The sequence below is a fragment of the Anopheles gambiae genome, chromosome 3, assembly GCF_943734735.2.
Source record: "Anopheles gambiae chromosome 3, idAnoGambNW_F1_1, whole genome shotgun sequence".
Classification (NCBI taxonomy): domain Eukaryota; kingdom Metazoa; phylum Arthropoda; class Insecta; order Diptera; family Culicidae; genus Anopheles; species Anopheles gambiae.
Genome location: NC_064602.1, coordinates 36,476,476 through 36,504,421, shown reverse-complemented (window position 1 = coordinate 36,504,421; position 27,946 = coordinate 36,476,476). Strand labels below are relative to the sequence as shown.

Here is a 27,946-nt window from a genome sequence, read left to right as displayed (position 1 = left end):
TTTCCGATTCTATCCTCGCCGTGCACTCTACACCATACCGTGATGTGATTTTCCATCTCTCTTTCTCTTTCTCTCTCTCTCTCCCTCTCTCTCTCTCTCTCTCTCTCTCTCTCTCTCTCTCTCTCCCTCTCTCTTCTGCTCATTCATCCATCCTTTCCACTTCTTTCTATCGCTCGCTCTCTCTCTCCTCCCTTTCTCTCTACTCCATCCGTCATTTACTCTCTCGCTCTCTCTCTCTTCTTCTTCTCTCTCGCAAAGCCTATTCTGAACCATCCACTCGGCCATTCCATGCGCCACTCATCCTCATTCTCATTTCCAATCATTCAATCGCTAGATCTCTCGCGTGTTGCGTGTTCTAACAGAAAAAAAATGTTTACTTTGTTCTCTCAATTGTTTATGCTTGTTTCTTTTTTTTTTGTTTAAGGTTTACTTTCGTTCCTTTTTGCTTTCGTCCTCGAATTCGATTACTTCTTGTGTTATTAATGTGGTGGGTGGTCTGTCTTAAATAGATCTTCAATTCAAGTCTTCGACTCGAGTAGCAGGTTGTATTAGTTTTATTTTCTTTCTAATCTTTTGCTCTGTCCGTTTATTCTTTTACTTTTTTTACCTCTCCATTTTTCCCCTTTTCCGGCTCCTGGTCCGGAGTGTGAAAGAAACTGAAAGCTGCAGTACAAACGCCACCCGCTTAAAGCGTTCGAATTGTTTTCTTCTCATTTATCTGTTTTCTGTTTTTGTTTTCTTTTGTTTTTTTCTTCTTTTTGTTTCATTTGTTACTCGAATTTTGTCTAACGTTGGTTTTATCATTCTTTTTTTTTTTGTTTGTTGCAATTTTATTGGGCTTCTTTTGTTTTATAGTTTATAGTATTAAGTAATGTGGTATTGGATGTTTGCTTGCTCTCTTCCCTTTTTTTATTCTCTCGCTGCAAATCTTGCTTGTATTGCGTGATCTGTTTATGTGTGTTTGTTTGTGTGTTTGGTTTTTTTCTTTTCTTTCTTTTTAAACAGACTTCGAAAAGCGACACTACCCTGCGACAGGTATTTCAACTAAGATTTTTTTTCTGTTTTATGTGTTTGCACGCCTTATGCATGCCGTTTGTGTGTTGATTATGGGGTGAAATGTTAGGTGAAAAGCGCCACACGGTTCAGGCGTGTGCTTGCGTTGTGAAGTATTGCAACACAAAGAAAGGTGTTTCGTTATGCTGTGTACGCGAGTTCATTTGCTCAGCTGTTTTCTATTCCTTTGATGTTTTGTTCTGCTCTTTTTTGTGTGTATTACTTTTACTTTTATTATTCAACGACATGGCTTTCTCTGTTTGTTTTGTTTTATAACTAGAAAGGTTTTATTCATTATCATCTGTGTATTTGGGGATGTACGCGTGTCTGATGTGTCGTTGTGTATAGGTGTGCGTGTTTGTGTATGTGTTGTTTTGTGATTCACTTATGCCATTAACTCATCGGTATCCTAGTAAATATTCTCGACTAACAATAGATTTTCAGCATCTCTGTCACTAAGTTAGAGATTTCTATTTCCACCCACCATTTCGTATGGGCTGGTTTTCTTTATTTCTTCTTTTACCATTTGTAACGTTAATTTTAATTAAAATTTAGCGCTATATTCTGTTTAGGGTTTTTTGTTTGTTTGTTTTTTTTCTCTCTCTTTCTCTCTCTTCTAACGCCTTTCTTCTCCTTTCTCTTCATTTATTTTCTTTTGCGAGCTTTTCTTCCCACGCGTTTTGTATATCGCAACAAAACACCGCTTCCAGTGGGTTGCTGCTACTAGAGTGACAGAACAAAATGCGGATGCAGCTACAAAAGGATACGTACGCGTCGCTCGCATTGCACCCGATTGGCGTTAGTAAAGGAGCGAAATGCACAAAACACAAAAATAACATTGGGGGAGGGGGGGGGGGCAATCCCTATTTACCACACGCAGTGAAAACATGTAATACCTCTATATATGCGCTTATGCGTGCAGCGTGCCGCGCGTACCAACACGAACGACCGACGACAACGATGACGACGAACACGATGACGACAACGACGACGACGACGACGAGCGAAAACACAAGGTGGCCATTGAATGTCACCGAAAAACTTAACAAAGACACGAGATAAACGCTATCCTAAACAAATAATTTATCAAGCTGACAGCCTGCCTGGATGTCTGGTGCAGCTTTCGAGCTGTCCCACCAGACCGTCCTTGGGGGGAGGATGCCGCTCATAATAAACTACCTAACCAAAAAGGGCTTCCATCGTCAGCAAAAACAAAAACGCAACGCATCCGTACACCAACACGCACGCGCAAGGAGCTTTTCGCGTGAAAGCAATCCTTGCAATTGGGGATTGTAGCTGTGTATAGGTGTTTGTGATGTGTATGTGTTGTGCGCGTGTACCTTATACCCACGATCGTTTTTTTTATAATTTGTTATTCTTTAAAAAATACTTATAACTCGTAAATGTAATATCATGCATGTGTTTCTACAGATGCCCGAAGCTCCACGCAAAAGTATATTACGTTCTATTGTACGACACTTGCTTAACGTCTGCTGCATGCCGGTTTTGAATGTCTGTATGTGTGGTTTGCCTGATCTTATTAAGGTGCTTTTCGATATTTTGCGTTGTAGTACGTTACGAATTATCATGAGCGACTTGCTCCAAGTTCAAATTAACGTTTTCAAGATCTAGTCCAGGTTTTTTTTTCCAATTAGATGGTCAAACTTATCCTTGCGCCATCTCTTCCATTACCATTTTTATCCAATTAGCAACAAAGTTCAATCACATGTTGATTGTAGTTCAAATGACACAGCACTGTACAATATTTATCGTTTTCATTTCAAAATTCCACCACAGAAGGAATCACATCACACAAAATCAATCAACCAACACAACGTTTCGGGTGTCCCGTTTCCTTCCCTTTTGTAAAAGTTTTTGTTTATTATTATTGTGAAAAAAAAACCAAAGATAATCCTAGCCGGATGCATGCTGGATGCAGCTTAAGCTTGACAAACAATGCGAAAAAACACATGCTCACACTTATATCTGCGCGTGGTGGCTGCAAGCTACGAGACACGGTGTTTACACAGTATGGGTTAGGTTAAGATTATCAAGATCAAGGTTTGAACAGCGATGGTGTGCAGGACATTTGTGTTTTCATTATGCGTATTCTACTGTCTTCCTTTCCCCCGCTGGGAGCAGGGCTTGACTTCTCTAGCAAAGTGCAAGAATCATTTAAATTCGTCTAGCAGTAGGCGCGCGAATTCGATCAGCGAAGATAAACACCTGCCAACGATGTTTAGTTTCCAATGGCAACGGCTCAACAGTTCATAGAATGTTTTCAACTTCCAACTCGAGTGTTCAGCTCTTTTAACAACTTCTGTTTTCAACTTCTGTCCTGTATCAGTGTGGTTTGAGTTACTTCTTTTTTGTGTTGTGTTGTTATACGCATTTGCAACAATAAATTCACTGAAGACATTGGCTCGTTTGGTTTTACTGTCGACTATAGTTATTTACTTTTATTTCTGTAACATTGTTCGTTATGTTATTTTTGGTTTGCTAATATCTCGCGCTTCTCGAGCGATTGTGTGTTGTGTTTGACATGCATTTCCGTGTCGTTTTCGTGGCTGCATGTGTTTGCATGCGTTTTCCACATGCACTTCAGATCGGTTGTTCGATTCATTGTATTTTTCTATTTTTTTTCCACGCTATTATTTTGTTTTCTCTGCAGTTTTTGTTTTGTTTTAACTTATTCAGTGGGCAGTGAGTGATAAGAATAGAAAGAGGCCCTTCATGCTGTTTAGTTACGTTCGCTCGGTGTACTAAGTAGACCACCTCAGTAGCGCTACACACATGATGCACTAGCAAAACAGGCAAGTTTACCATTACAGCTTGTTGCCACCAGTTGCCCATTTGAGCAGAAGCAGAATGCTTAGCGACCACGTCTTTCATGCCCAACGTAGCAAAGCAATGCGTGACTGGTGCACAACTGATGCACACTGACACTAACCAACGACACTTCTCGTTTAGGCTACTTACTACACCACGCTACGCTGTCCTTGGTTGCGCATACGCAGCTACTAGACTTTGACAGTACCGCACAAACGCCATCTGCCATCAAGGGGGTAAAGGAAATCATACTTCTTCGTTCGGTGTTTTTTTGTTGTGAGTGTATTTTTCGGCTTTTCTTCCTTTATTTCATATTTCATCAGCGGCTGCCTAGTACATCGTACAGGGTGGTGCGAAAACTTCTTTTCCCCCTTTCAACCCTTTCCGGCCAGCCTCGTTATGCATTTATCTTGTGTTGAGTGTATCTGTGAATGTGTTGGTGTGTGTGTGTGGGTGTATGTGTAAGTGTACGGCACGAGAAGAAAGTTTAGCATGTGATACAAACTACATTGCTCCAATGGTTGAATGCTGGCCTTGCCTGTTTTTGTTTGTTTGCTTTGCTGATGTACGGCGACGCTTTGACGCAAATACTTCAACTAGATCTACAATTTGCAGACTATATTTTCCGGAGGGGAGGGGGAGAGTAAGGAGAGCTCGAGAAGCGAATCGACAGTGAATGCTGGGGTTTCCCCCAACAGCGACCGGCGTGGGGCCAAAGGGACCATTATGCTGACTATGCTGACCCGCCCTATGATGACTGCCCCCAAATGACCGGGTATATCATGCGTATTCGGTAGTGTCACCCTCATGTTGATGCATGTTTTACTGCTGCTGCTGCTGGCTACTTTCGTCTAGTACGATGTTCCATTCTTCTTCTTTTTTTAATCTTCTTTTACTGCGAGAGATCATGCTGCTATGCTGCTTAAGAGTGGGTGTGTGTGTAAGGTGGAGTTATATTACGGAAAGTTGTGTTGTGTTGTGTCAACTATAATTCTAGCATGCTGCACCTAAATAGAACACATTCGCTCTCGCCTTACTAATAAACCGCGTGAATATCGGTGTCGCCGGTTTCTTATTTGTTTTGTTGGTTTGTTGTTGTTGTTTTTTTTAATGGTTTTTCCCCCCGTCAAACTCTTGCTTTGTTCGTTCTTGCTTTGCTGCCTCCCTTTTTTTTACTTACTGACTTACTGAAGCAGAGAGCGGAATGCCTCTGGGTTTTGTTTAATTTTTGTTTCTTCTCCCCCTTTTCTTCTTCTTCTTCTGCAATTAGCTGTACAACTTACCTACAGTTATTACGATGGTCTTAAATCTTTTACTTGTTTTTTTTTTATTATTATTAGTTTGTTTTCATTTTCTTTTCTTTCTTCCTTTTTCTTTGCTTTAACGTGGGTATTATGTATACTATTGCAATAACAAAATCATACAACAATCTTCACCAACCGATAGTAGCTGAAGTTACAGGTGAAAAGTATAAAATGCCTAGCCCAAATGATCCAAAAACGATTACGCCGTCACGCACGCACGCACGCACGCATCGTCGCCTACTACAATGTGGTTTTTTGGTTGTTTTTTTTCTTTTAATATATGCCCTTGATTTCGCGCGCGCATATGTTGACTCCCTTCCCGTTTCTCGTAACGCGTTGATTTTAATGGATGTTTTTCGCACGTTCTCGTAGTTGGGATTCTCGTGTGTATGCTTGCCTTTTTGTTTGGTTTGTTTTGTTTGACTCAATATTTCAACGTCGACAATCTCCGATCTCCGATCAACAAATGTTTTTTGCGCACTACATTTTGCTGCTGTTGCTGCTGCTGCTGCTTCTGGCTGCTTGTTCTGCGGTTGTCCTAACGCTAGCGTAAACTCATTCGATACTTCTAGGCCTGCTTTTGTGCCTGCTGCCCTTACTACACTGCTGCTGCTGCCACCGACCGATCGGACTTCGGTGCAGCTTGCTCTCTTCCTTTTCCCGCTCGTCTCCCTCCTACAAAAAAACGATGATAACACGTGCGCCTGGCGAAATGTGCGAAGTGGAGCCGGGATGGCCCCTGGTTCGCTGCTTTAAAGTGGTGCGTACGAGCCACCGATTTAATCGATCATCAGCTCGAAGTGAACGGACCCTCTTCGCTCAGCCCGATCGTACATGATGTTGCGGGCCCAGGCTTTGCATTCGATGTTGATGAGCACGCCAGCTGAAAGTAAATGAAAAACATACAAAAAAAAACAATTAGTTATCGTAAACCGAATTTTACGTACTTCAAATACATTTCATGCTCTCCAAACATTTTTTTTCTGGTTTCAACTCTCCCCACCAGAAAGTGCATTAACCTGCTGCTTATCATAAACAAATCGTAAACCTTGAACTCTTCCAGCCTTTTTATCCTAAAAAGTAAAAGGCTGTTTTCGGCACCCGTTGCAACCGGTTTGCTGGCCAAAAATTCAACAAAAAAAAACCGGTTTCATTGACATCCTTTCCCCGCCGGTTGCATAGCGGGATCAGTTGCAAAAAGGTCCAAAAATAAAAGCCCGGCTTACTTTCCTTCCGGCCTGGAATGCAATTCCCGTTGCAGATGCAACTTTCGTACGAAACCGGTTTCGGGTTTTAAAATTTCGCTGTATTTCGGAACCGCTGATATAATCGTGCTCGAGGTCGTTTGCCCGTCAGTCGGTTACGGTCAAGGCGAGTGTGATCATCATGCAATTGCATCTTTGCTCTACAGCTCTTCTGCTGTCCGTGTATTGTGTTTGTGCTTCCGCCAATGTGGTGACGTTCGGGACGCCCGATGTGCAGTTGGAAATTTGCTACAAAAAACGCATTCTGAAAGGTTTGCGCAACCCGGTCGTGTTTACGTTCGATAATGTGAGTTCGATAGTTTGGTGTACACTTAGGTTATGTGAAAGTGACTTGAACAAAAAATCACTGTTTTTGGTCCCTACGTTTCTTTCAGCCTCTTCCACACCTCATACAGTATATACGTGTGGAAGCGCCACCACATCGATACAATACTGAGCTGGCTGTACGGGTTGTGCGTGGTGGCATTGGCCAGTTGTACGTGACCATCGAAGTGAAGGATCTTAAACGAGCCTTTATCATAGGAAGCAATGTAGAAGTTGTAATTAAATGCTTGCCTCCCTTAACAACGGTAACCATGCGGACGACAACGCTTTCCTCAACGAGCACAACTATAATGTCTACAAACTCAATCACATCAACGACAACGACGAATGCTCCTAGTTCACCCTCTTCGAGTACCACATCTAGCAGCACTTTAACTACATTATCATCCACGACTCCTGCTACCACCAGCTCTACAACTCTATCTACCACCGTTTCATCGACAACTCCTGAAACCATCAGCTCTACAACTGAGTCTACCACTGCTTCATCGACGACTTCTACTTCAATGACGACTCCTACCTCACCAACGATTCCTTCATCGCCAACGAGTCCTTCTTCTCCAACAACTCGTACCTCTCCGTCGGCTCCTACTTCACCGACAACTCCTCAAACCACCAGCTCTACAACTGAGTCTACTACCGCTGTAACGATAACTTCAGATTCTACTAGTTCATCAACTGAATCTACCACCGCTTCATCGACGACTCCTGCTACCACCAGCTCTACAACTCTATCTACCACCGTTTCATCGACAACTCCTGAAACCATCAGCTCTACAACTGAGTCTACCACTGCTTCATCGACGACTTCTACTTCAATGACGACTCCTACCTCACCAACGATTCCTACATCGCCAACGAGTCCTTCTTCTCCAACGACTCGTACCTCTCCGTCGGCTCCTACTTCACCGACAACTCCTCAAACCACCAGCTCTACAACTGAGTCTACTACCGCTGTAACGATAACTTTAGATTCTACTAGTTCATCAACTGAGTCTACCACCGTTTCATCGACGACTCCTGCTACCACCAGCTCTACAACTCTATCTACCACCGTTTCATCGACAACTCCTGAAACCATCAGCTCTACAACTGAGTCTACCACTGCTTCATCGACGACTTCTACTTCAATGACGACTCCTACCTCACCAACGATTCCTACATCGCCAACGAGTCATTCTTCTCCAACGACTCGTACCTCTCCGTCGGCTCCTACTTCACCGACAACTCCTCAAACCACCAGCTCTACAACTGAGTCTACTACCGCTGTAACGATAACTTCAGATTCTACTAGTTCATCAACTGAGTCTACCACCGCTTCATCGACGACTCCTGCTACCACCAGCTCTACAACTCTATCTACCACCGTTTCATCGACAACTCCTGAAACCATCAGCTCTACAACTGAGTCTACCACTGCTTCATCGACGACTTCTACTTCAATGACGACTCCTACCTCACCAACGATTCCTACATCGCCAACGAGTCCTTCTTCTCCAACGACTCGTACCTCTCCGTCGGCTCCTACTTCACCGACAACTCCTCAAACCACCAGCTCTACAACTGAGTCTACTACCGCTGTAACGATAACTTTAGATTCTACTAGTTCATCAACTGAGTCTACCATCGTTTCATCGACGACTCCTGCTACCACCAGCTCTACAACTCTATCTACCACCGTTTCATCGACAACTCCTGAAACCATCAGCTCTACAACTGAGTCTACCACTGCTTCATCGACGACTTCTACTTCAATGACGACTTCGACCTCACCAACGATTCCTAAATCGCCAACGAGTCCTTCTTCTCCAACGACTCGTACCTCTCCGTCGGCTCCTACTTCACCGACAACTCCTCAAACCACCAGCTCTACAACTGAGTCTACTACCGCTGTAACGATAACTTCAGATTCTACTAGTTCATCAACTGAATCTACCACCGCTTCATCGACGACTCCTACTACCACCAGCTCTACAACTCTATCTACCACCGTTTCATCGACAACTCCTGAAACCATCAGCTCTACAACTGAGTCTACCACTGCTTCATCGACGACTTCTACTTCAATGACGACTCCTACCTCACCAACGATTCCTACATCGCCAACGAGTCATTCTTCTCCAACGACTCGTACCTCTCCGTCGGCTCCTACTTCACCGACAACTCCTCAAACCACCAGCTCTACAACTGAGTCTACTACCGCTGTAACGATAACTTCAGATTCTACTAGTTCATCAACTGAGTCTACCACCGCTTCATCGACGACTCCTGCTACCACCAGCTCTACAACTCTATCTACCACCGTTTCATCGACAACTCCTGAAACCATCAGCTCTACAACTGAGTCTACCACTGCTTCATCGACGACTTCTACTTCAATGACGACTCCTACTTCACCAACGATTCCTTCATCGCCAACGAGTCCTTCTTCTCCAACGACTCGTACCTCTCCGTCGGCTCCTACTTCACCGACAACTCCTGAAACCACCAGCTCTACAACTGAGTCTACTACCGCTGTAACGATAACTTTAGATTCTACTAGTTCATCAACTGAGTCTACCATCGTTTCATCGACGACTCCTGCTACCACCAGCTCTACAACTCTATCTACCACCGTTTCATCGACAACTCCTGAAACCATCAGCTCTACAACTGAGTCTACCACTGCTTCATCGACGACTTCTACTTCAATGACGACTTCGACCTCACCAACGATTCCTAAATCGCCAACGAGTCCTTCTTCTCCAACGACTCGTACCTCTCCGTCGGCTCCTACTTCACCGACAACTCCTCAAACCACCAGCTCTACAACTGAGTCTACTACCGCTGTAACGATAACTTCAGATTCTACTAGTTCATCAACTGAGTCTACCACCGCTTCATCGACGACTCCTGCTACCACCAGCTCTACAACTGAGTCTACCACTGCATCGACGACTTCTACTTCAATGACGACTCCTACCTCACCAACGATTCCTACATCGCCAACGAGTCCTTCTTCTCCAACGATTCGTACCTCTCCGTCGGCTCCTACTTCACCGACAACTCCTCAAACCACCAGCTCTACAACTGAGTCTACTACCGCTGTAACGATAACTTCAGATTCTACTAGTTCATCAACTGAATCTACCACCGCTTCATCGACGACTCCTGCTACCACCAGCTCTACAACTCTATCTACCACCGTTTCATCGACAACTCCTGAAACCATCAGCTCTACAACTGAGTCTACCACTGCTTCATCGACGACTTCTACTTCAATGACGACTCCTACCTCACCAACGATTCCTACATCGCCAACGAGTCCTTCTTCACCGACGACTCGTACCTCTCCGACGGCTCCTACTTCACCGACAACTCCTGAAACCACCAGCTCTATAACTGAGTCTACCACCGCTGTAACGATGACTTTAGATTCTACTACTTCATCAACTGAGTCTACCACCGTTTCATCGACGACTCCTGCTACCACCAGCTCTACAACTGAGTCTACCACCGTTTCTTCGACGACTCCTGCTACCACCAGTTCTACAACTGAGTCTACCACTGCTTCATCGACGACTTCTACTTCAATGACGACTCCTACCTCACCAACGATTCCTTCATCGCCAACGAGTCCTACTTCAACGACAACTCCTGAAACCACCAGCTCTATAACTGAGTCTACCACCGCTGTAACCATGACTTCAGATTCTACTAGTTCATCAACTGAGTCTACAACCGCTTCATCGACGACTCCTGCTACCACCAGCTCTACAACTGAGTCTACCACTGCTTCATCGACGACTTCTACTTCAATGACGACTCCTACCTCACCAACGATTCCTACATCGCCAACGAGTCCTACTTCACCGACAACTTCTGAAACCACCAGCTCTACAACTGAGTCTTCCACCGCTATAACGATGACTTCAGATTCATCTAGTTCATCAACTGAGTCTACCACTGCTTCATCGACGACTCCTGCTACCACTAGCTCTACAACTGAATCTACCACCGTTTCATCGACAACTCCTGAAACCACCAGCTCTACAACTGAGTCTACCACTGCTTCATCGACGACTTCTACTTCAATGACGACTCCTACCTCATCAATGACTCCTACATCGCCAACGAGTTCTTCTTCACCGACGACACGTACCTCTCCGTCGGCTCCTACTTCACCGACAACTCCTGAAACCAGCAGCTCTACAACTGAATCTACCACGGTTTCATCGACAACTCCTGAAACCACTAGCTCTATAACTGAGTCTACCACCGCTGTAACGATGACTTCAGATTCATCTAGTTCAGCAACTGAGTCTACCACCGCTTCATCGACGTCTCCTGCTACCACCAGCTCTACAACTGAATCTACCTCCGCTACAACGATGACTTCAGATTCATCTAGTTCTTCAACTGAGTCTACCACTGCTAGCAGTTCTTCAACAGTGTCAATATCGATATCAACTAGCAGTTCAACAACTTCCTCATCATCAGTTACAACGCCTGTGACTCCACGAAAAACAAGTCAATTCACTCTTCCTACAATCAGAACATCTCCATCTAATCCAACAACATTACCTACATCGTCTACAACTGAGTCTAGCACTGCTTCATCGACAACTTCTGTGACGAGCTCTACAAGTGAGTCTACCACCGCTTCCTCGACGAATCCTGCTACCACCAGCTCTACAACTGAGTCTATCACCGTTTCATCGACAACTCCTGAAACCACCAGCTCTATAACTGAGTCTACCACCGCTGTAACGATGACTTCAGATTCATCTAGTTCAGCAACTGATTCTACTACTGCTTCATCGACGTCTGCTGCTACCACCAGCTCTACAACTGAATCTACCACCGTTTCATCAACAACTCCTGAAACCACCAGCTCTACAACTGAGTCTACTACTGCTTCATCGACGACTTCTACTTCAATGACGACTCCTACAAGTCCCACAACAAGTCAATTCACTCTTCCTACAATCAGAACATCTCCATCTAATCCAACAACATTACCTACATCATCTACAATTGAGTCTACCACTGCTTCATCGACAATTCCCGCTACCACTAGCTCTACAAGTGAGTCTACCACCACTTCCTTCACGAATCCTGCTACAACCAGCTCGACAACTGAGTCTACCACCGCTCTAACGATGACTTCAGATTCTACTAGTTCTTCAACTGAGTCTACCACTGTTTTGCCGACGACTTCTGTTATTACAACAGAGTCTACCACCACATCATCGACGACTTCAGATTCTTTAACTTCTTCGTCTGAGTCCTTTACAATCCCGACTTCATTATCTACTGAAGCAACTTCGTCTTCAGCATCTTCGTCGACCGAGTTTTCGACCTCATTACCTACAACATCTGAGACCACCAGCTCTACAACCAGTTCTTCAACAGTGTCGATATCGATATCAACTAGCAGTTCGACAACTTCCTCATCATCAGTTACAACGCCTGTGACTCCACGAACAACAAGTCAATTCACTCTTCCTACAATCAGAACATCTCCATCTAATCCAACAACATTACCTACATCGTCTACAACTGAGTCTAGCACTGCTTCATCGACGACTTCTGTGACGAGCTCTACAAGTGAGTCCACCACAGTTGCGGAAACGACTCCTGCTAGTACTATCTCGACTACTGAATCGTCCACTGCATCTTCGACGGCTCCTGCTACCCCCAGTTCTACAACTGAGTCAACTACAACTCATGCTGATACCAGCTCTACAACTGAGTCTACAACTGTTTCATCAACGACTTCAGATTCTACTAGCTCTGCAACTGAATCTGCCACTTCTTCAACGACAACATCAGATTCTGCTAGTTCTTCTACTGAGTCTTTTACTTTCCCAACATCATTTTCTACTGAAGCTCACTCGCCTTCGACAGAGTTTCCATCCTCATCACCTACCTCGTCTGACATCACTAGCTCTACAACCAGTTCTTCAACAGTGTCGATATCTTTTTCAACTAGCAGCCCAACATCTTCCTCGTCATCAGTTACAACGCCAGTCACTACCACAAGCCAGTCAACTCTTCCTACAGTCAGGACATCTTCATCTAATCCAACAACCACTGTATCTCCAACCTCCACGATGCCAACTGCAGCTCAAACTACATCGGCAGCACAAACAACAACATTATCTTCCTCTACTAAGAGTACTCAAACCACAAATTCAATGCCATCTTCACCATCTCCTTCCCAACCATCCACATTTTCCACCAGACCAACAGTGACTCTCTTCCCCACTATCACCCCATTTTCCTCAACCACGGCCCGTTCCGTTACGACTACAACAAAATACGATCCTCCCGTCACTGCACTGAACACATTGATAACAACCAAGAGCGATTATGGTTCTGCAATCACGTTTCCCAGCGTGTTTTTCAACTTTAAACCGCAACAAACCACCCGGACTCCTCCGGAATGGTTGGCATACATTAATTCAAAGCGTGACTTCAAACGAATCGATTCGAGCGCTACTTTCAATAGAGCTCGGAAGTTTTTCTACCTTCCACCATTGTAAGACTGTAACGAAACCTTTCGTATCGTAGTTTATCTTAAATAAATGTAACAAGCAACAAACGATATCATCGGCTCTATCCTTTCATTTCTCCACAGCTCTGTTGCTGGGTCGTTACATAAGCAATACTTACTCTTTGGTTTTTCGAAGTAGACTGCTACTACTGGTGGCAGATATCCATCAACGTTCTTGTACGGGAAGAAGTATCCAGGGAATCCACGACGCGGGATGTACTGAATGGCACCGATGTGCTCATTATCGGCAGGGTTTTCACCGGAGCAGGAAACCCAAACCACGTTGGTCTGTATGGGTGGATTTGGAAAAGAAACGGGTTTAGAATGATATATACCACCGAGAGTCGAAAACACAGTTGCTTACGTTCTTGTTTCCTCGGGCTTCCTCTCCGCGGATGTGCTCCTTCAGATCGTCGGGCATTTTCTCCGGCAAGTTGGTCGAGGTATTGTACATATCTGGGACCCAGTTGTAGATCTGACGAGCGACAAACCGAACAAAGAGATATATATATATATAGAGAGAGAGAGAGAGAGAGAGAGAGAGAGAGAGAGAGAGAGAGAGAGAGAGTTAAGTTTCACAGCAATTTCGTACCACTCCCCACCGCCAGGCAGCTTACCTTGTTCAGCTTCAAGAATATGCACGGGCTCTTCTTCTTAAAGTTGTATTGATTTTCCTTGACGCACGGAGACCAGTTAGTCATAGGAACTTTGCAAACCTTGCCCTCCGGCGGCGGATTGTCGAACGAGCAATCGACGCGGTTGTCTTCCTCTACCGTGTAAGCTGTGAAAGGCAACAAAATGATCGTTAGGCTTCGGATGAAACAGGTTCTTCTCACTCGTGCTGCCAGCTAAATTTGCTACTACTTACGCTCCAGAAACTCATCGATTAGTTTGGTCCAGATCCCAACGTTTCCATTGTCGGAAGCTTTGTACCAGATTAACGAGCTCTCCACGTTCTGGTACTCTGGCGGTGTTGGTCGAAAGCCCAGACCTTGGTAGAGAAATGGACGAAACACAGAAACATGTCCATTACGGCAACCCGTATCGCACCAAGGTCGTCCCCGACGAACTCCTCCCTCAGATCTTACCTGGATTCGATCCAATCAGCGAACTGTCAAGCTGATATTTAGGCATATGCATGTCGAGCGTCTGCCAGAACACGGCCAGCATCGCGGCAAAGAATCCGACCAGGGCAGCATAAAAGCACACGTAGAAGAAGAGGATTTTCGCTGCGGAAAGGATAGACAAGAACACAAGCACGATTGCATGATTAATGAAGGTTTCATTAGTGTTGACATTTCTTTGCGCTCCGCCGATGACGCACGCTAATGTGTATATTTATTCTATGCAAATGCTTCATACGGGCAAACATATAATACGAGCGTTATGGAGGGACTTGGAAACGTTTAACGCGAGGTCGCATTCACTCCGGCTGCACGGCGGCTGCTTGCCTTGAGCCGTGTGAACCTGTGTTTCATCAGTTTGGTGAACTGAATTTCTATAAATAACCGAGTTTTCCTTTCGCACGGCTACACACTGTATAATACGGGGTTGGCCTTAGACGCGGCTGCATGTGACAGCCAGATGGAACGTATAATATTCTATCTAGCACCATTTACGTCACGAATTTTATGGATGACACAACCCAGAAAAAAAACCTCTGCAAAGCGGTTGTATGAAGAGTCTTACGTCTTATTCGCACAGACTGCACAGAGCGTAATTGAATCTGAACGGACCACTTCGCCCCGGAGGAAAGGGTTTGTACTGATTCATTCATTATGCACTTTGTACAGCGCATCATGTCCCATCAGTAGTGGTTTGAGAAAATGTGAGAAAATCAATTCCAACTGGGGCCACTGTTAACACGTCAGCAGCATGAGAGATGTTTGCAAGATGCTTCCACCAACGGACTGAGTTTGTATCGTATAATGTCCTTTATCCTGTGGTACATTGCCGCGTAAATGCATGCTCGCACCACCTAGCCCCTATAGACTCACGTGCACGATACGGCCTGACAGCTGCAGGCTTGTTTGCCACTATTTCATAAAACACTGACCATGACGCTGCCACTTCCAGCCTATTCAACCAGCGTCCGGGAATGTCGCGATGTTTGTGAATAGAATATCCCCGCGGGGAACGAAACTGAGATACGAGATTAAGTGTGCGAGAGGGAGAGAGAGGAAGGAAAAGGGCTCTTGGGAATGTGAGACATAAAAACAGCAACTGCGTACATAAGCCACTGCGCCCGATTCTGCCTTGAGGACAGAATCTTATTAACAGTGGCTGTTCCTTGCAAGCGAAGCGACGCGGTTACAGCAAAATGAGACTAACATTGATCCATGATAACTTGTGTGGAAAATTCCATGCCTTTTTTCTCATATACACTAGTTAACTAACGACAACAACAAACCTACCACCACTTTAACGCCCATCCCATGCTCACAACCCGTCCCAAAATATCAATTTTCATCAACAAGATATAACCGTCAATCATTATTCAGCAATTAACACCACCCAAGCCCGACTGCTCGGAGGCGCCCGCTCGTGACGACTGTTTAACGATTTAACGTACGCTGTGCCCTCTCGCTCGTTAGTTAACTGCTAAGGTCGCCTAATGGTAATGTGGCCGTGAATGCTTGGCGGCGGATTCCAGTTGCAGTTGCTGGAATCTCTCGTCACAGACACAGAAGGTCGAAGCGCACGACGAAAATTTACTACTGTACAGGGGAGAGGGTTGGAACTGAGCACTAGGCACACAAGTACACAAATCAACTCTGTGCTAATAAGCGTTAGTGATAGTTTGAGCACAAACGCATGCTGATCGCACCCGACGATCGGCATCAGCTGTCGCTGGGACGTGATCTTTGCGGGGGAAAAAACAGAGCCCGTGCTTGTCATGGAATGGCACCCCAGCAGCAGCAGCAGCAGCACGTGTTTGAATGGGGAATTTGGAATTTCAATATTATTCTCGCCCGTTGAGTAAATAGGTGAGGATTAGTAGTGATCTGCTTGGGCAGACTAGAATTCCCAGCAGAAAATACCACAAGGTTGTGGGATATTTTTGTGAAACTTCCCCAGCGACTGATCAAACCGGGGATTTCTATCGTCAACACCTGTTTCTTCAACCCAGACACTTTGTAGCGTGAATAAGCAATGTTTCTCTGGCCAGCGAATCTAATAAAAAGTGCCATAAATGATAAATATATTCTAGAACCAAGTTCATAAATCATTCCGAATGCTTCACAGACGATCATGAGTCCCTCTGATCTACGGCATTACTTTCCGCCTGTCGTGATTGATGACGTTGTGAGCCGGCAAAGAGGGCTGCAAAAGCGGCGGGAGGGGGGCGACGAAATGTCCAGTACCGATCGTACCTAACTGGATCGATTATTGAAAAGCGGCCCCGACAAGCGACCGCCAACCCACCCCATATCACATGGAGATCAATTGAAATTAATGCTTATTGATTGTTTCTACATAGAATTAATTGAACCCCCAAGCCAATGCTTAATTGTGGCCGAGCTGCTTTTGCGTGCTGCGTGCATGCGAGTTGACTGGGGTACGGCTCTGATGTTAAATTGAGACGACGGTCTATCAGCCCAGTGAGCACGCGACGAACCTTCAACAACGATCCACGAAACATGCTCAATAAAAAGCATCGCGCTTAGAGTGACGCATGACGGCTCTCACATCGTCCGTAGCTCATGAATTTCCAATTTGGTGCACAGGGCGGTCATGTGCGGTCGGAGCGATAAGTCACGGAGTGTCTAGTGAAGTGTCCAGCAAACGCAAGCCCACCCTCTGGAGCATGAAGTATGGATCGATAAAGCATGTTGGTTCGTCTGTTGCCGAGAGACTAAAGTTTGATAGGCTCTAGAAATAGAATCTTCTTGTCTAGTCCCAAAAAATGTTACAAAAAAACCAACTACAACAGAAAATCATTGTATCCAGTTCCAGAAAAAAACAAAATCAGCAATTTTGTGAAGAAATAAAAAAAAACTGATAATGAAGCAAACAAATAAATTACTTAAGCAATACGCTTCTCGCAAACGCCCTCGCTCGAGCTCTCTCTCTCTCTCTCTCTCTCTCTCTCTCTCTCTCTCGCTCTTTTCCATTCTGTGATTCAACCAATTTTCTGTGCCATGTTTACAATATCTCAGCGACCGCCCAAACACATTGTTGTTTGTGTGTTTGTTTGCACGGACTCAAGAACATAAAACTGCTGTAGCCCGTTTCTGCCATACAATCATTGAGAACGTTCGTCACGTACCGAGCCGAAAGTTATGGCTAAGTATTGGGGAATTGAGGGAAGGAGGAACATCGAAGAACCTAACCAGAACTGGCAGCACATACACAACCAGAAGCACGATGAGTTTCTGATAAAAATTTCGCTCGCAAAGTGAAGTAGCGACAACCTTCGGGGTAGCGAATGAGGTCATGGTATTCATTGACGCCATGTTTTGGGGGGTTGGAGGGTGGACGGAATCGCGACGACCAAGTTGCGTTTATCAGTAGTTGTTTTGTGTGCTTTTTTTTCTCAACTCCACTAGTACCTTATCAACCTATCGAACGCTTCCGATGGTTCCGGTTGGCTATATAGGATAAACTATTTGCATTAGAAGGGAAGATGGAAGGGAAACAAATCATATCTAATGGCCCAATACATGTACGCCCAGAGAGCGGGCGTATTGTTAGGCTGAGCAAACAGACGGGTGTTCTTGATAATACTGTCCCACTCCCCACCTCCCTATATGTCGTAGACATTCGATAACATCAACATTGCAACCATTATCATCATCATCGTCATCATCAACGTCACCAACCGTACTTCGTAGTTCCGCATAATGCGCATGAAATGGGTGAAAAAAGGGGAGAACGGCTTGAGTCCTAGAGTATCCGAAAGGAAATAAACCTTCCTTCGCCTTCTAGCCTCGCTCCACATACAGCGTCCGGTGTACGGTGTCAGCAGAAAAGAGTTCTCGATCGATAAGAGCGGCGTATCCTGTTTCTCGCACGACGAGAAAGAACTCTAGAAAGTGAAGAAGCATCGGCGCAAAACGAAATAGGTCTGCGGGCGAAGAAGTGGCAAGAGCAGCCATTAAGGCTTCCGTCCCTCCGCTCGCAACCGAACTCCGTGGAGGTAAGAAGACACTTCAGTAAAACAAACATTGCAAAATTGAGCACAACCTCACACATGGTGCCTCAACATTGGCTTTGCCCTTATGCCGCCGGATGAAGCAGAAACACCTACGTAGAAGCGAGCCGCTGTTTCCGTTTCGTAGTCTTGGTGGAAGAAATATTGGCGAAGAACATGAAAACTATACATTCACCAAAGAGCAACGTTTGCACGATCGCTGATTCTCGCTCCCCCTACAAAAACGGTTTAACGATCGTGGCGAACGCTAACCTGAACCAGCCGTACACCATCCAAGTGTGCGATGTTGCGCTTCGCGGTTTGCGCGGCCGTCGACTGCTCTTGCCGTCTGGATTGCGCGGCAGAAAGGAACATCAAACACATTCGAGCATTCGGAACAGCTGACAAGCAAACAGGGTAATAAGAAACGCGTTGCTTAGTGAGAACGAGACAGTAAAGTGTCATGTGGTTTTTTGGGCGACGTAATATATTAATAACTTGGTTGACTGTCCATTTGGGCAAGTATTGGGTTCAAGGCGCAAAGTTAAGCCGTCATACCCAACAGCGTATTTAGATGATTTAGAATCGCTTGAGGTGCAGATGTTGAAGAAGAAAAACACACTGAGTTTTTCTCTCTTTCTCGTCCAATAACTGGATTGTACGCGATCAAATGCGACAAAAAAAGTCCCAACCGAAAAGGTGACTTTCGCCCAAGACACCGCGACCTGCGAATCTTGCAAAACTGGTTACGCGAGCCAACTTCACCTTCGAAGCGAGAGCCTACTTTGCATGCAAACCTCGGGTATGTTTGTTTTTGCGTTCTTTCCTTTGCGCAGTTTTGCTGTATTTGTGCCGTTGTCAGGGTAGTGTTGCGGAACAGCGTATCGCAACGCTAGTGCGTCTAGAGTCGATTGATTCAATTGGAGAAAACAAACTACAACAACCCGTAATGAGGGGGGGAGGGTGCGGGTTGTAAACGCTGTAAAGCAAGCACGTGGTACAAGTGGCAGGGTGTATGATACTACCGAACTAAATACCCAATCAAACCGGTTCGATCGGAATGGCAATGGTAATGGGGCTTACCTCAATCCGAACTACATTGGGGGTAGACTTAATAATTCTCCGTCCCGCAAGTCGGAGAACAATTCCATCCATCACGCGCAATGACAGACACACGGGGGGTGCGGAAAACTACACGAGATGATTCAAGAACAGCGCACACTGGCTCTGGCGAACCGACGGTGTTCGATGGTTGGAAAATATCGCTTATTGGAAAACAGCAAAAAAAAAACCAACCCACTACCACCCCAAAAGTCTGTTGTGGGGTTATTTATAGGCAGGGCGCAGGCGCACGGGACGCACGCCCGTGTTTCTTATGGAGCGAACAGCCCCCAATGCGGCACCAGGCATACCAATCACACACAAACAAACACACACACACACAGGTTCAGGCAGGCAGGTCGTAAAACCGTCTGACGGCAGTGTCACGGCAGGACCCGCCCCGGACAGGTTGGCAGGGGTACGGGCGGTACCGAAGTTTACCAAAGTATTAAATTTAGCAATTGGTGCCCGCGTAACCTTTTTCTTCTCTGCCACCACCTCTGCTTGGCGGTTTTTGGACTTTTCGGCTTAAAAGTACATATACATACATTCCCGGCCGTGTAAGGTGCTTCCTCAGCGAACTCTCTATGCCAAAGGTATGTGACCAGGGCCGGTGGAGGAGGAGGGCTGCGAGATTAACGAGCCTGCATGATGCAAGTTGGGCCGTATCGATCGGTGCGCGCTTAATAGGATTCGAGGGTTCGAGGTTTTGGCGAATGCGGTTTCCAGAAGAACACGCCGACTTCTGGAGGACTAGAGTGAGTTGTGTAACACCGGAACTGTTTTTTTTTTTTGTGTGTGGATCCATTCATTGGTTCTTCATGTTCTTACTAGAGCAAAGAGACTTTTTGTCACAATTCTTACATCTTTTTTTTTGGTTCATAAACGTACCTACCAATCGATCCAAAGTACACACACACATACTCCTTCTTAATTGTCTCATCAATGCAATGTTGCGCTTTTCAGCACCATCGAACGAGAGAGAGAAAGAGAGAGAAAGAGAGAGGAGAGAGAGCGAGGCAACACACAACTCCACTCCAGCACGAGGACGACCAGACCATCTTCGATCCGCGATGTGTAACAGTTTCAGTTCCCTGCTCGAGGGCAGGCATTGAAATTCAATTCGCTTCAATTTAAATAACAAATATGTTTGCGGTGCACATAACTAGGAGGCCGTCCTCCCCCTCCCCGACGCTGGGAGCGTATTCCATGTGAGGGGGTTTGCGTATCACCGTTGCCGTTTTTTGACACGACATTGTCAAAGCGCACGAGACATTTTTTTTCTTCCTCCCAATGGTTTCAATTGCTTACTCATACACACATCTCATCGTCATAACGATCGAAATTTTGGATTGTAAATATGTTTTTTTTGTTACTGCTGTCGCAGGTTTGAATTTTTAAACCCCTCTTCTTTATGGTGCTAATAAAACAGGCAATGTCAGCAGAATTTGGATTCATAAAGGGTGTTTTCTTTGTTTGCTATAAACTACATGTGTTACATAACCTCCATTTTTTCAAGGCGTATGTGGCCGTCTAGCTACAATGATACATGTTTAATGAGCCCGTGCACAGTATTGCCTCCCTTTTTGTGGGGTGTATTAAGCTGTCAAAATAGTCCAAATTCTGTTAAATTGGTCCCACGTCCCATGACAAAAAAAAACCATTTCAACCATTTCCGAAAGTTGACACCACAAATCCACGCGTGGCCATGGCTTTATCAAATTATACGTATCTCATTTCAGTGTGCTCACCCTCCCGAATCAACCATTACTACCTGGACGAAGAAAACTCGCTTATGTAATGATCCAGTGCCCGCCGCTCCACCCTAACCAATACTGTATTATTTCCATGCCATTGGAAACGCTCCCGGAAGGCTCGTGAAGGAAATACAAATTACGATAATTGTTAAGCTTTGGCAGCAAAATTACACCTACAAAGAGTGCGTGTGCTTGCTTTACTGCTGTTCAGTTGTCTGTTATTTTCCCTCCTACAATCCCAATCGTAGATAAATTCTTACCCGAAGGCAGAAAAGGAAACAATCCGCAAAGACTGCAGACTTTTTTACGCCAGGCCTGTCCACCAGGATGGCTAGCACTGTTTGTGAAGACAGCGTTACATAACCGCTGCCTTTCGTACTCCGTGAGGGGGGTGGGGTGCACACACATACACGGCAACGTCAACGAGACGGCGTCAATCATACACAACCTTTGTATAGTGGTATGCTGAAGGATTTTGCTGCAGTTTGATTTGTTGGTGTCTTGAGAAGTTTTTGATGTAAAATAGCAATGTACTTTATGCCAATTTTTATCTTATTGTGCATTTTTTTTAATAATAAAAACAAGCTACTAGCCAAGTGAAGACACAAAGCAGACACGGCAAGCCTTCAGGGCGCTCCCAAACCTTGGCACACCTTTGGCCGATTGCGTAAGCGCAATCCTGCAAGCTCCAGCGAAAGCCTTTTATTCATACATTTCCTTGTTTGCTTGACGGCGGAGGGGTGATGGGGAGGGATGGAAGCAATGAGGTAGCTCCAATAAAAATGTGGAAACTTCAAGGCTAGAATAATCCATCACACCCAAACCGAACGTAACGTGTAATTTGCTTCATGGGTGTGTTGGTTTGCTCTATTAGTTTAATGTCTCTTTCTTTTGTCCAGCCTTAAAGTACAACTGCACATCAAAATTGTACATAATTTATACTCTCTAGGGCTTCCCCCCTTTACTGAAATCAATTTCCAAAATGTTTGATGCACACTTGCCATTGATTCGAATTATTCTCAAATAGGACAATTAATACGCCAAACGGTTAAACGGCAAAGTACAATTGGAACGGCTGTTGGGAAAAGTAAAAATTTATGTAACCAGCTTTCCAAACTCGTCGCGAAAAGCGACGAGAACCAGTCACACAAACAGATGAGTGGAGAAAATCCTTAAACGTATGAGAGAGAGAGAGAGTGAGAGAGAGAGAGCGAGAGAGCGTGTGTCCTCATTTTCTCCCCAATTCTAATTTTTTGTCCCACAATGAGCGTTTCAACGGGTAAGTATCTCGGAGTAGTAGATTTTCTCATCCCTCATCACAGTGCTACTCACACGCGCACACACACACAGACACAAGAAAAGGCTCTCACTCTCCCTCACTCTCCCTCTCTCTCGCGCGCGCACGGTGTTCGCATTCTTCCTTCTGTCCTCTGCACACGGTTTAGTAACGCGGAAGGACACTTGATGGCGCTAGCATCGCCACACAGTGTGTGCCTTAGTGTGCCCTTGTACCGTCCTCCTTCTCCCCCCCCCCCCACCGATTCTCGTGAAAATGGGACCATGAGAAAGCGCACGCGAGCACACGGTGAAAAATCCAACATGGCTGCGCCCCTATTTCATCGCAACAGGATAATGGAAAAGTGTCACGACCGCCATCACTACTAATACTATGTACTACTGTCACACTACAGGTCCTCCTCCTCCTTCTTTACTTACCCCAGCTCGATCCGGTGCGGCCAAGGCATTGGCTGGTTTCGCTGTTCCACAGGAACGTCCTAAATCCTTCCCATTTGCCCAGCTTGGGCGGCGGGGCATAGTACTGTTCCGCTACCTTTTTGTCGGCCATGGCTGCTGCTGCTGCTGACTCTGTCTAATGCTGTGCTGACTCTGAATTGGCAGTGGTCCGTTCAGTCCTGTCGAACGCGCGCGCGACGATCGCACCTGTGCTGGTTTTCTTCACAAACACTCACACACACACTCTCTCACACACGGCCACACGACCACACACACGCCCGTATTACTGGGCCAGGCAGGCAATCGATCTTTGATCCTTCGAGCACCGCACAAGGTACACGACGAGCACTTGTTTTTTCCTCTCTCCCTCTACTGCTTCTTCTTTCTCGATGCACCGCTCTCGCTCTCTCGCTCGCCACCAAACTTCACGCGCTCGGTCGCTCTCTCGCTTCCGCTTCCGCTTTCGGTTATCCACAAACACGCGCGCGAACGCTCACACACCCATGCACACACTCGCAAACAGCAGCAAACTCGTTCCCAGCACCAGCGCTCGCTCGCTCGCTCACTCTCTCTCTCTGATCCCCGAACTGGAACGCAAAAACGCGCGTGTGTGCACGCGAGTTGAGTTGTGTGCGCGTATGGTGCGTGCGTGCGTGCGTGTGTGTCCGTTGATCGACGGAGCAGAAATCGCAGGTTGAGGAAAATCCACACCACACGGTGTCACAGGGAGGAACAGGACAATGGGAGGAAGAGAGAAAAAACATAAAGCAAAATTCGTTATTATTTTAATTCTCATGTACAAATAATTGAAAAATAGTTCAGTAATGTAAATTCATTTCACTAGCGGCTTCTTTGGCAACAGTTTTAACGGGAAGGACCTGTTTCGTGTAGACCCAACTTCCCTCCCCCCACCCCAAACCGGGATGTTCACCAGTCGCCTTTTTTATGTAACCACCTTTCGTCGAGCGAAAGGCAATGTGCGCGAGCGCACGTCTTTATCGTGTCATACTAGTCCCTTCACAGACCCCCCCTACCCTCTCTCTCAATCTATATCCTCGTTCAATGTGACAGTGCGTTTGTGTGTGTGTGTGTGTCTGTATGCACTCAATTTTCCGTTCAGTCTCTCAGGTGGGATGAATCCTGTAGGAATTGTTCGATCATTCTTGCGAAAAAAGGTTTTAAGCAAATTATTGCACTTTGATTGAAATTAATTATTAAACTCTTTTCTGAAAAGCAAACTATGGCAAAAATCGACACACTATGCATCTTCACAATTGTCCTTTTCATAATCATATCTACATCTCTCTCGCATATACATTCTCTAACGGGAGAGTTTTAACCGTTTCTATTCCCAACATTTTATTTGCAGGTTAGCTTTTGCTTCGGCTCGAAAAAAGTTTCTTGCACAAGTTTTTCCACACTAACACATACACACACACACTTTGAGATTTTGAAGCACAGTTTTACAAAATCAGAGCACAATTTGGTTCGCTCGGAAAACCACATCTGCACTTTAATGGCTTTTTTCCCACCCCAGCACTCGGAATTTTCCATCAATTGTCCATCCATCCAATGTTCTTCAACTTCTTGCACGTCCTCACATGATCAAATTACACTGCAAGTCCTAGTAGTAACTGGAGGCCCTTCCCCCCCTTTCTGTTTCACCCCACTTTCCAGCAGCACGTACCCACACAACGGCGTAGAGCACAACGTTTCTAGTGGGGGAGGGTGGCGGAGGTTTGGAGGAGTGCGTAATGAAACGCGCTCGACCAGCAGCTACGATACGCCTGTAACCGATTCAGTCGCGGTTCTGAAAACGAGTCAGCACGCTGCCAACTGCCTTGGTTATTTATCCACCCCAAAGCCCCACCGCAAAGAGAGCGAGAGGGAGAGAGAGCGTACTAGACCAGGGAGGGGATATCGTGAGTGTATTGGCGAGTTATTTCTCTTGCGCGCACTCTCTCTCTCTCTCTTTGAGTCGAGTCTTCCTCTGGAGCTCTCCAGTCAGAGCTCCAACGCGTGGAGAGTGTTTTCCGACGTGGGAGAGCGCACTCTCGGATGCTCCGCCAAAAGATGTGGAGATCCGTTGGAGACCATTAGCCGTCCAGTGAAGGAAAAACTGAGCACAAGAAATTGGAATATGAAGAGAGTTGGAGGGAGCGAAAAAAAAGGGAAAAATCGCGCAAACCTTCCCTGCGCATGCCTGTCGCTTTCGATCGGCGCGCTGCAGAGACCTGAAACACACACACACACATACACCATGGACACAAGGACAACCATCACCCCCATCTCCCTATTTTTTAGATGCTCCCTCATGCACACATACACACACACATACAATAGGAATTGGTGTATTGGAGAGAGCGAGAGAGAAAAAGGGAGAAATTCGTATGACAAAAGTTTTGGAGGACATCGACAAGGGTGAAAAGTCGGCCGAAGGGCAGTACTGGCGGTACACGGAGCACTATGGAAAGGCGAAGGGGCAAGGCTCGGAGGGGCCCGTTCTGCAGACGGACTGGAGCCAGAGCCACATCCATAACGGATCAATGCCAGTGTAATTGGGGACGAAACTAAATTGGTGCACCCAACTCTGGATGGCCGTTTTGCAAACGACGGCGCGGGTCCTTGTTCCTGATTCACACACTCACTCAGCGAGTCTCTCGCATACACACACACACACACGCATCCACACCTACTGCCCTCTTCAGGACGAATTATGACACTTATGGGATCGATAAAACGGATTCCTTGTGGGAAGGTTTCTTCCTTCCTTCGCAAGGTTTCCCTCCTTCTAGCACATTGTCCTTGCCGTTTGTGGCCTGCGGAGTTAGCGATCGAGTTCCCACAAAATCCGGCACATAACTTACAGACACTAGACAAAGTAATTTCCCCCACCCTCCCACTATGGTTTGGCCTCGAAAAACACCTTTCATAGGGGAGGGGTTGAGAAGAGTGTTCCTTTTCATGTAATTGCTTCAGTTACATCACACCTTTCAACACCCTAACTGTCACACATACACACACACACAAACACAAACACACGGATACTGTTCAATTTGCCAACCCCCCCCCCCCCCTCCCGGTAAAACTACAATCATCGAGCTAGTGCTTTTTGCACCACACACAGGAAAAAGGCAGTAGCCACGAGCGCTGTGGAAAAAAGGCGTACCTCTTACTATGACCACATAGAACCGAATACGCTATGCAAGTGGTCTCGTACCGCGGCACCGAAGGATTGCTTCCGGGGGCAAAGCGCGCATACACTGGGTGTTCTACCACCGCACAGTGCCTCTCTGGATTTGGTCTTCATTTTCCGAAATTCGCTCTCTCTCTCTCTCTCTCACACACACACACACACGCTCTTTTCAATCCCCCAAAAAGACACTCATGCTCTCAATTATATTCCAGGAAAAACTACTGCCCGAGGACGAAGGGATACTTCTCGTTGAAGGGAGAGACAGAGAGAGACGGAGCAAGGGTTTGCTCTAATTTTCTCGTTCACCATCACCCCGCGTCGTACGATGGGGTACAGTGATTGTGTAATCATCAGTTGCTTCCATTTTCTTGACGCACACACCGTGCGCCTCCATCGCGTTTCGGTGAGTGCTTTCGCTCTCTCTCTGTTCACGTTGCGCGCGCGTTCGCAGGCACTCAGAAACGCTGCGGGTACTCACAAGGATGCTCGCTCCGTGTGTGCTGACGTGTGGAGGAGCTCAGCAGGAACACCTCCATTTTTGTTTTTTTTACTCATCCTGCCTCATTCAATGGGTGAGACAGAGAGTGAGCGTGAGTGAGAAAGGGAAGGAAACAGTCAAAATCCATTACGTCATACCTCAGCTGTTACGCCATTAGTTTTCTCTGCAGGCAAATGCTTCTGCTGCTGCTGCTGCTACGGGGTACGGGCTTTTGCTGTGGCCGGATTAGCGCCCATTCCTTATCAACGAGGAAGGCTCGTTGCTGTCCTTGAGCCTTAGCTTAACTGAATTCTATTATTTTCACGGGTTGCTCTGTGTGTGTTTTTTTTCTCCCCTTGTATGGCTACTGTAACTCAGACACTACATCTAGTAGTGGTCGAACATTTGCGTACGCGCCATCATCCCCGGCAGCTGTGGAGCTTTCGCGCTAAGCTCGGCACTGTCTCGTTTCCGCTCCGCGTCTGTCAATCATGCACCAATTATGTAATCGTTTCCACTGGCCGCCATATTTCGAAGCGAGGGTGGTGAGTGTTAATTTCCTCTTCCAAGCTGGTTCTTTTTTTGTATGTTCCTTTCTTCTCGCTCGCCAAACGAACAGCGTCATCACTTCCGGTTCACTTCTGCTCCGCTGCACAGAGCAGCATATTTTATTCAACCTGCCCCTCACGGAACAGACACACTCACGTAATCCTAGGCCGTGCCTTCACTTTTTCCCCCATTTTTTCAGGATGTTACAGCTTAGCAGGATGGTTGTGGGTAGGTGTGTGTGTGTGTTGTGTGCAATGGCGCAAGATAGAAAAACGTAAAACGAGCTCCCGTAACCCGATAAGTTCGTTTTCCATCGCTCGAAGCCCGTAACGAAGACCGGAAATCCATGGCGAGGTCATTCCAAGCGACCGTGTTCAGGCTTGGTGGGCCTTTTCAGGTGAATAAAAAAATACGACCGACGTTAATGTATTCAGGAAAGGTGTGAACAGGAAATTGGATGAAGCGCTACAACTTGGACCAAAAAAAAAAGCAAAATCCCTCTGAATAGAAAACTAACAATCAAGGTTGCCCTCAGGATAAGATGAGTCTCTGAGGGTGCACGCAGGGTGTTGACAATGGAAAGGAGAATGGAAAGAAGAATGGTGAAGAGCAGACAGTAACGATAACGGGCAACAATTAACAAAGCACGACAATTGAGTGTAAACCTGATTAGGAACAGACACA

General features: G+C 46.0%; 1 protein-coding gene across 4 annotated transcripts; it reads right to left on the bottom strand.

Annotated features, from left to right (window-relative positions):
* Positions 1 to 368: 368 nt before the first annotated feature.
* LOC1278962 (sodium/potassium-transporting ATPase subunit beta-2) lies at positions 369 to 26,354 on the bottom strand. Of its 4 annotated transcripts, none has more exons than XM_061656839.1 (8): positions 26,209 to 26,354; positions 23,022 to 23,626; positions 14,402 to 14,542; positions 14,182 to 14,304; positions 13,931 to 14,094; positions 13,678 to 13,788; positions 13,433 to 13,601; positions 369 to 6,069 (listed from the first exon to the last, which is right to left on the bottom strand). In XM_061656839.1, the coding sequence occupies exons 2-8, from the start codon at positions 23,149 to 23,151 to the stop codon at positions 5,966 to 5,968; spliced, it is 942 nt and encodes a 313-aa protein (XP_061512823.1). In that variant the 5' UTR covers positions 23,152 to 23,626; positions 26,209 to 26,354; the 3' UTR covers positions 369 to 5,965. The 4 variants fall into 4 exon arrangements, with proteins under 4 accessions (XP_061512823.1, XP_061512822.1, XP_061512824.1 ...); XM_061656838.1 differs by lacking the exon at positions 26,209 to 26,354 and adding an exon at positions 24,727 to 24,885; XM_061656840.1 differs by lacking the exon at positions 26,209 to 26,354 and adding an exon at positions 24,641 to 24,868.
* Between the last annotated feature and the right edge of the window lie 1,592 nt (positions 26,355 to 27,946).

Bases quoted from the DNA above. Each gene is read 5' to 3' on its own strand.
- LOC1278962 (XM_061656839.1), bottom strand. From the start codon at position 23,151: ATGGCCGACAAAAAGGTAGCGGAACAGTACTATGCCCCGCCGCCCAAG. The intron at 14,305-14,401 runs GTAAGATCTGAG...TTCTCTACCAAG, and splicing joins GCTGATTGGATCGAATCCAG to GTCTGGGCTTTCGACCAACA. The intron at 13,789-13,930 runs GTAAGCTGCCTG...GTCGCTCGTCAG, and splicing joins TATTCTTGAAGCTGAACAAG to ATCTACAACTGGGTCCCAGA.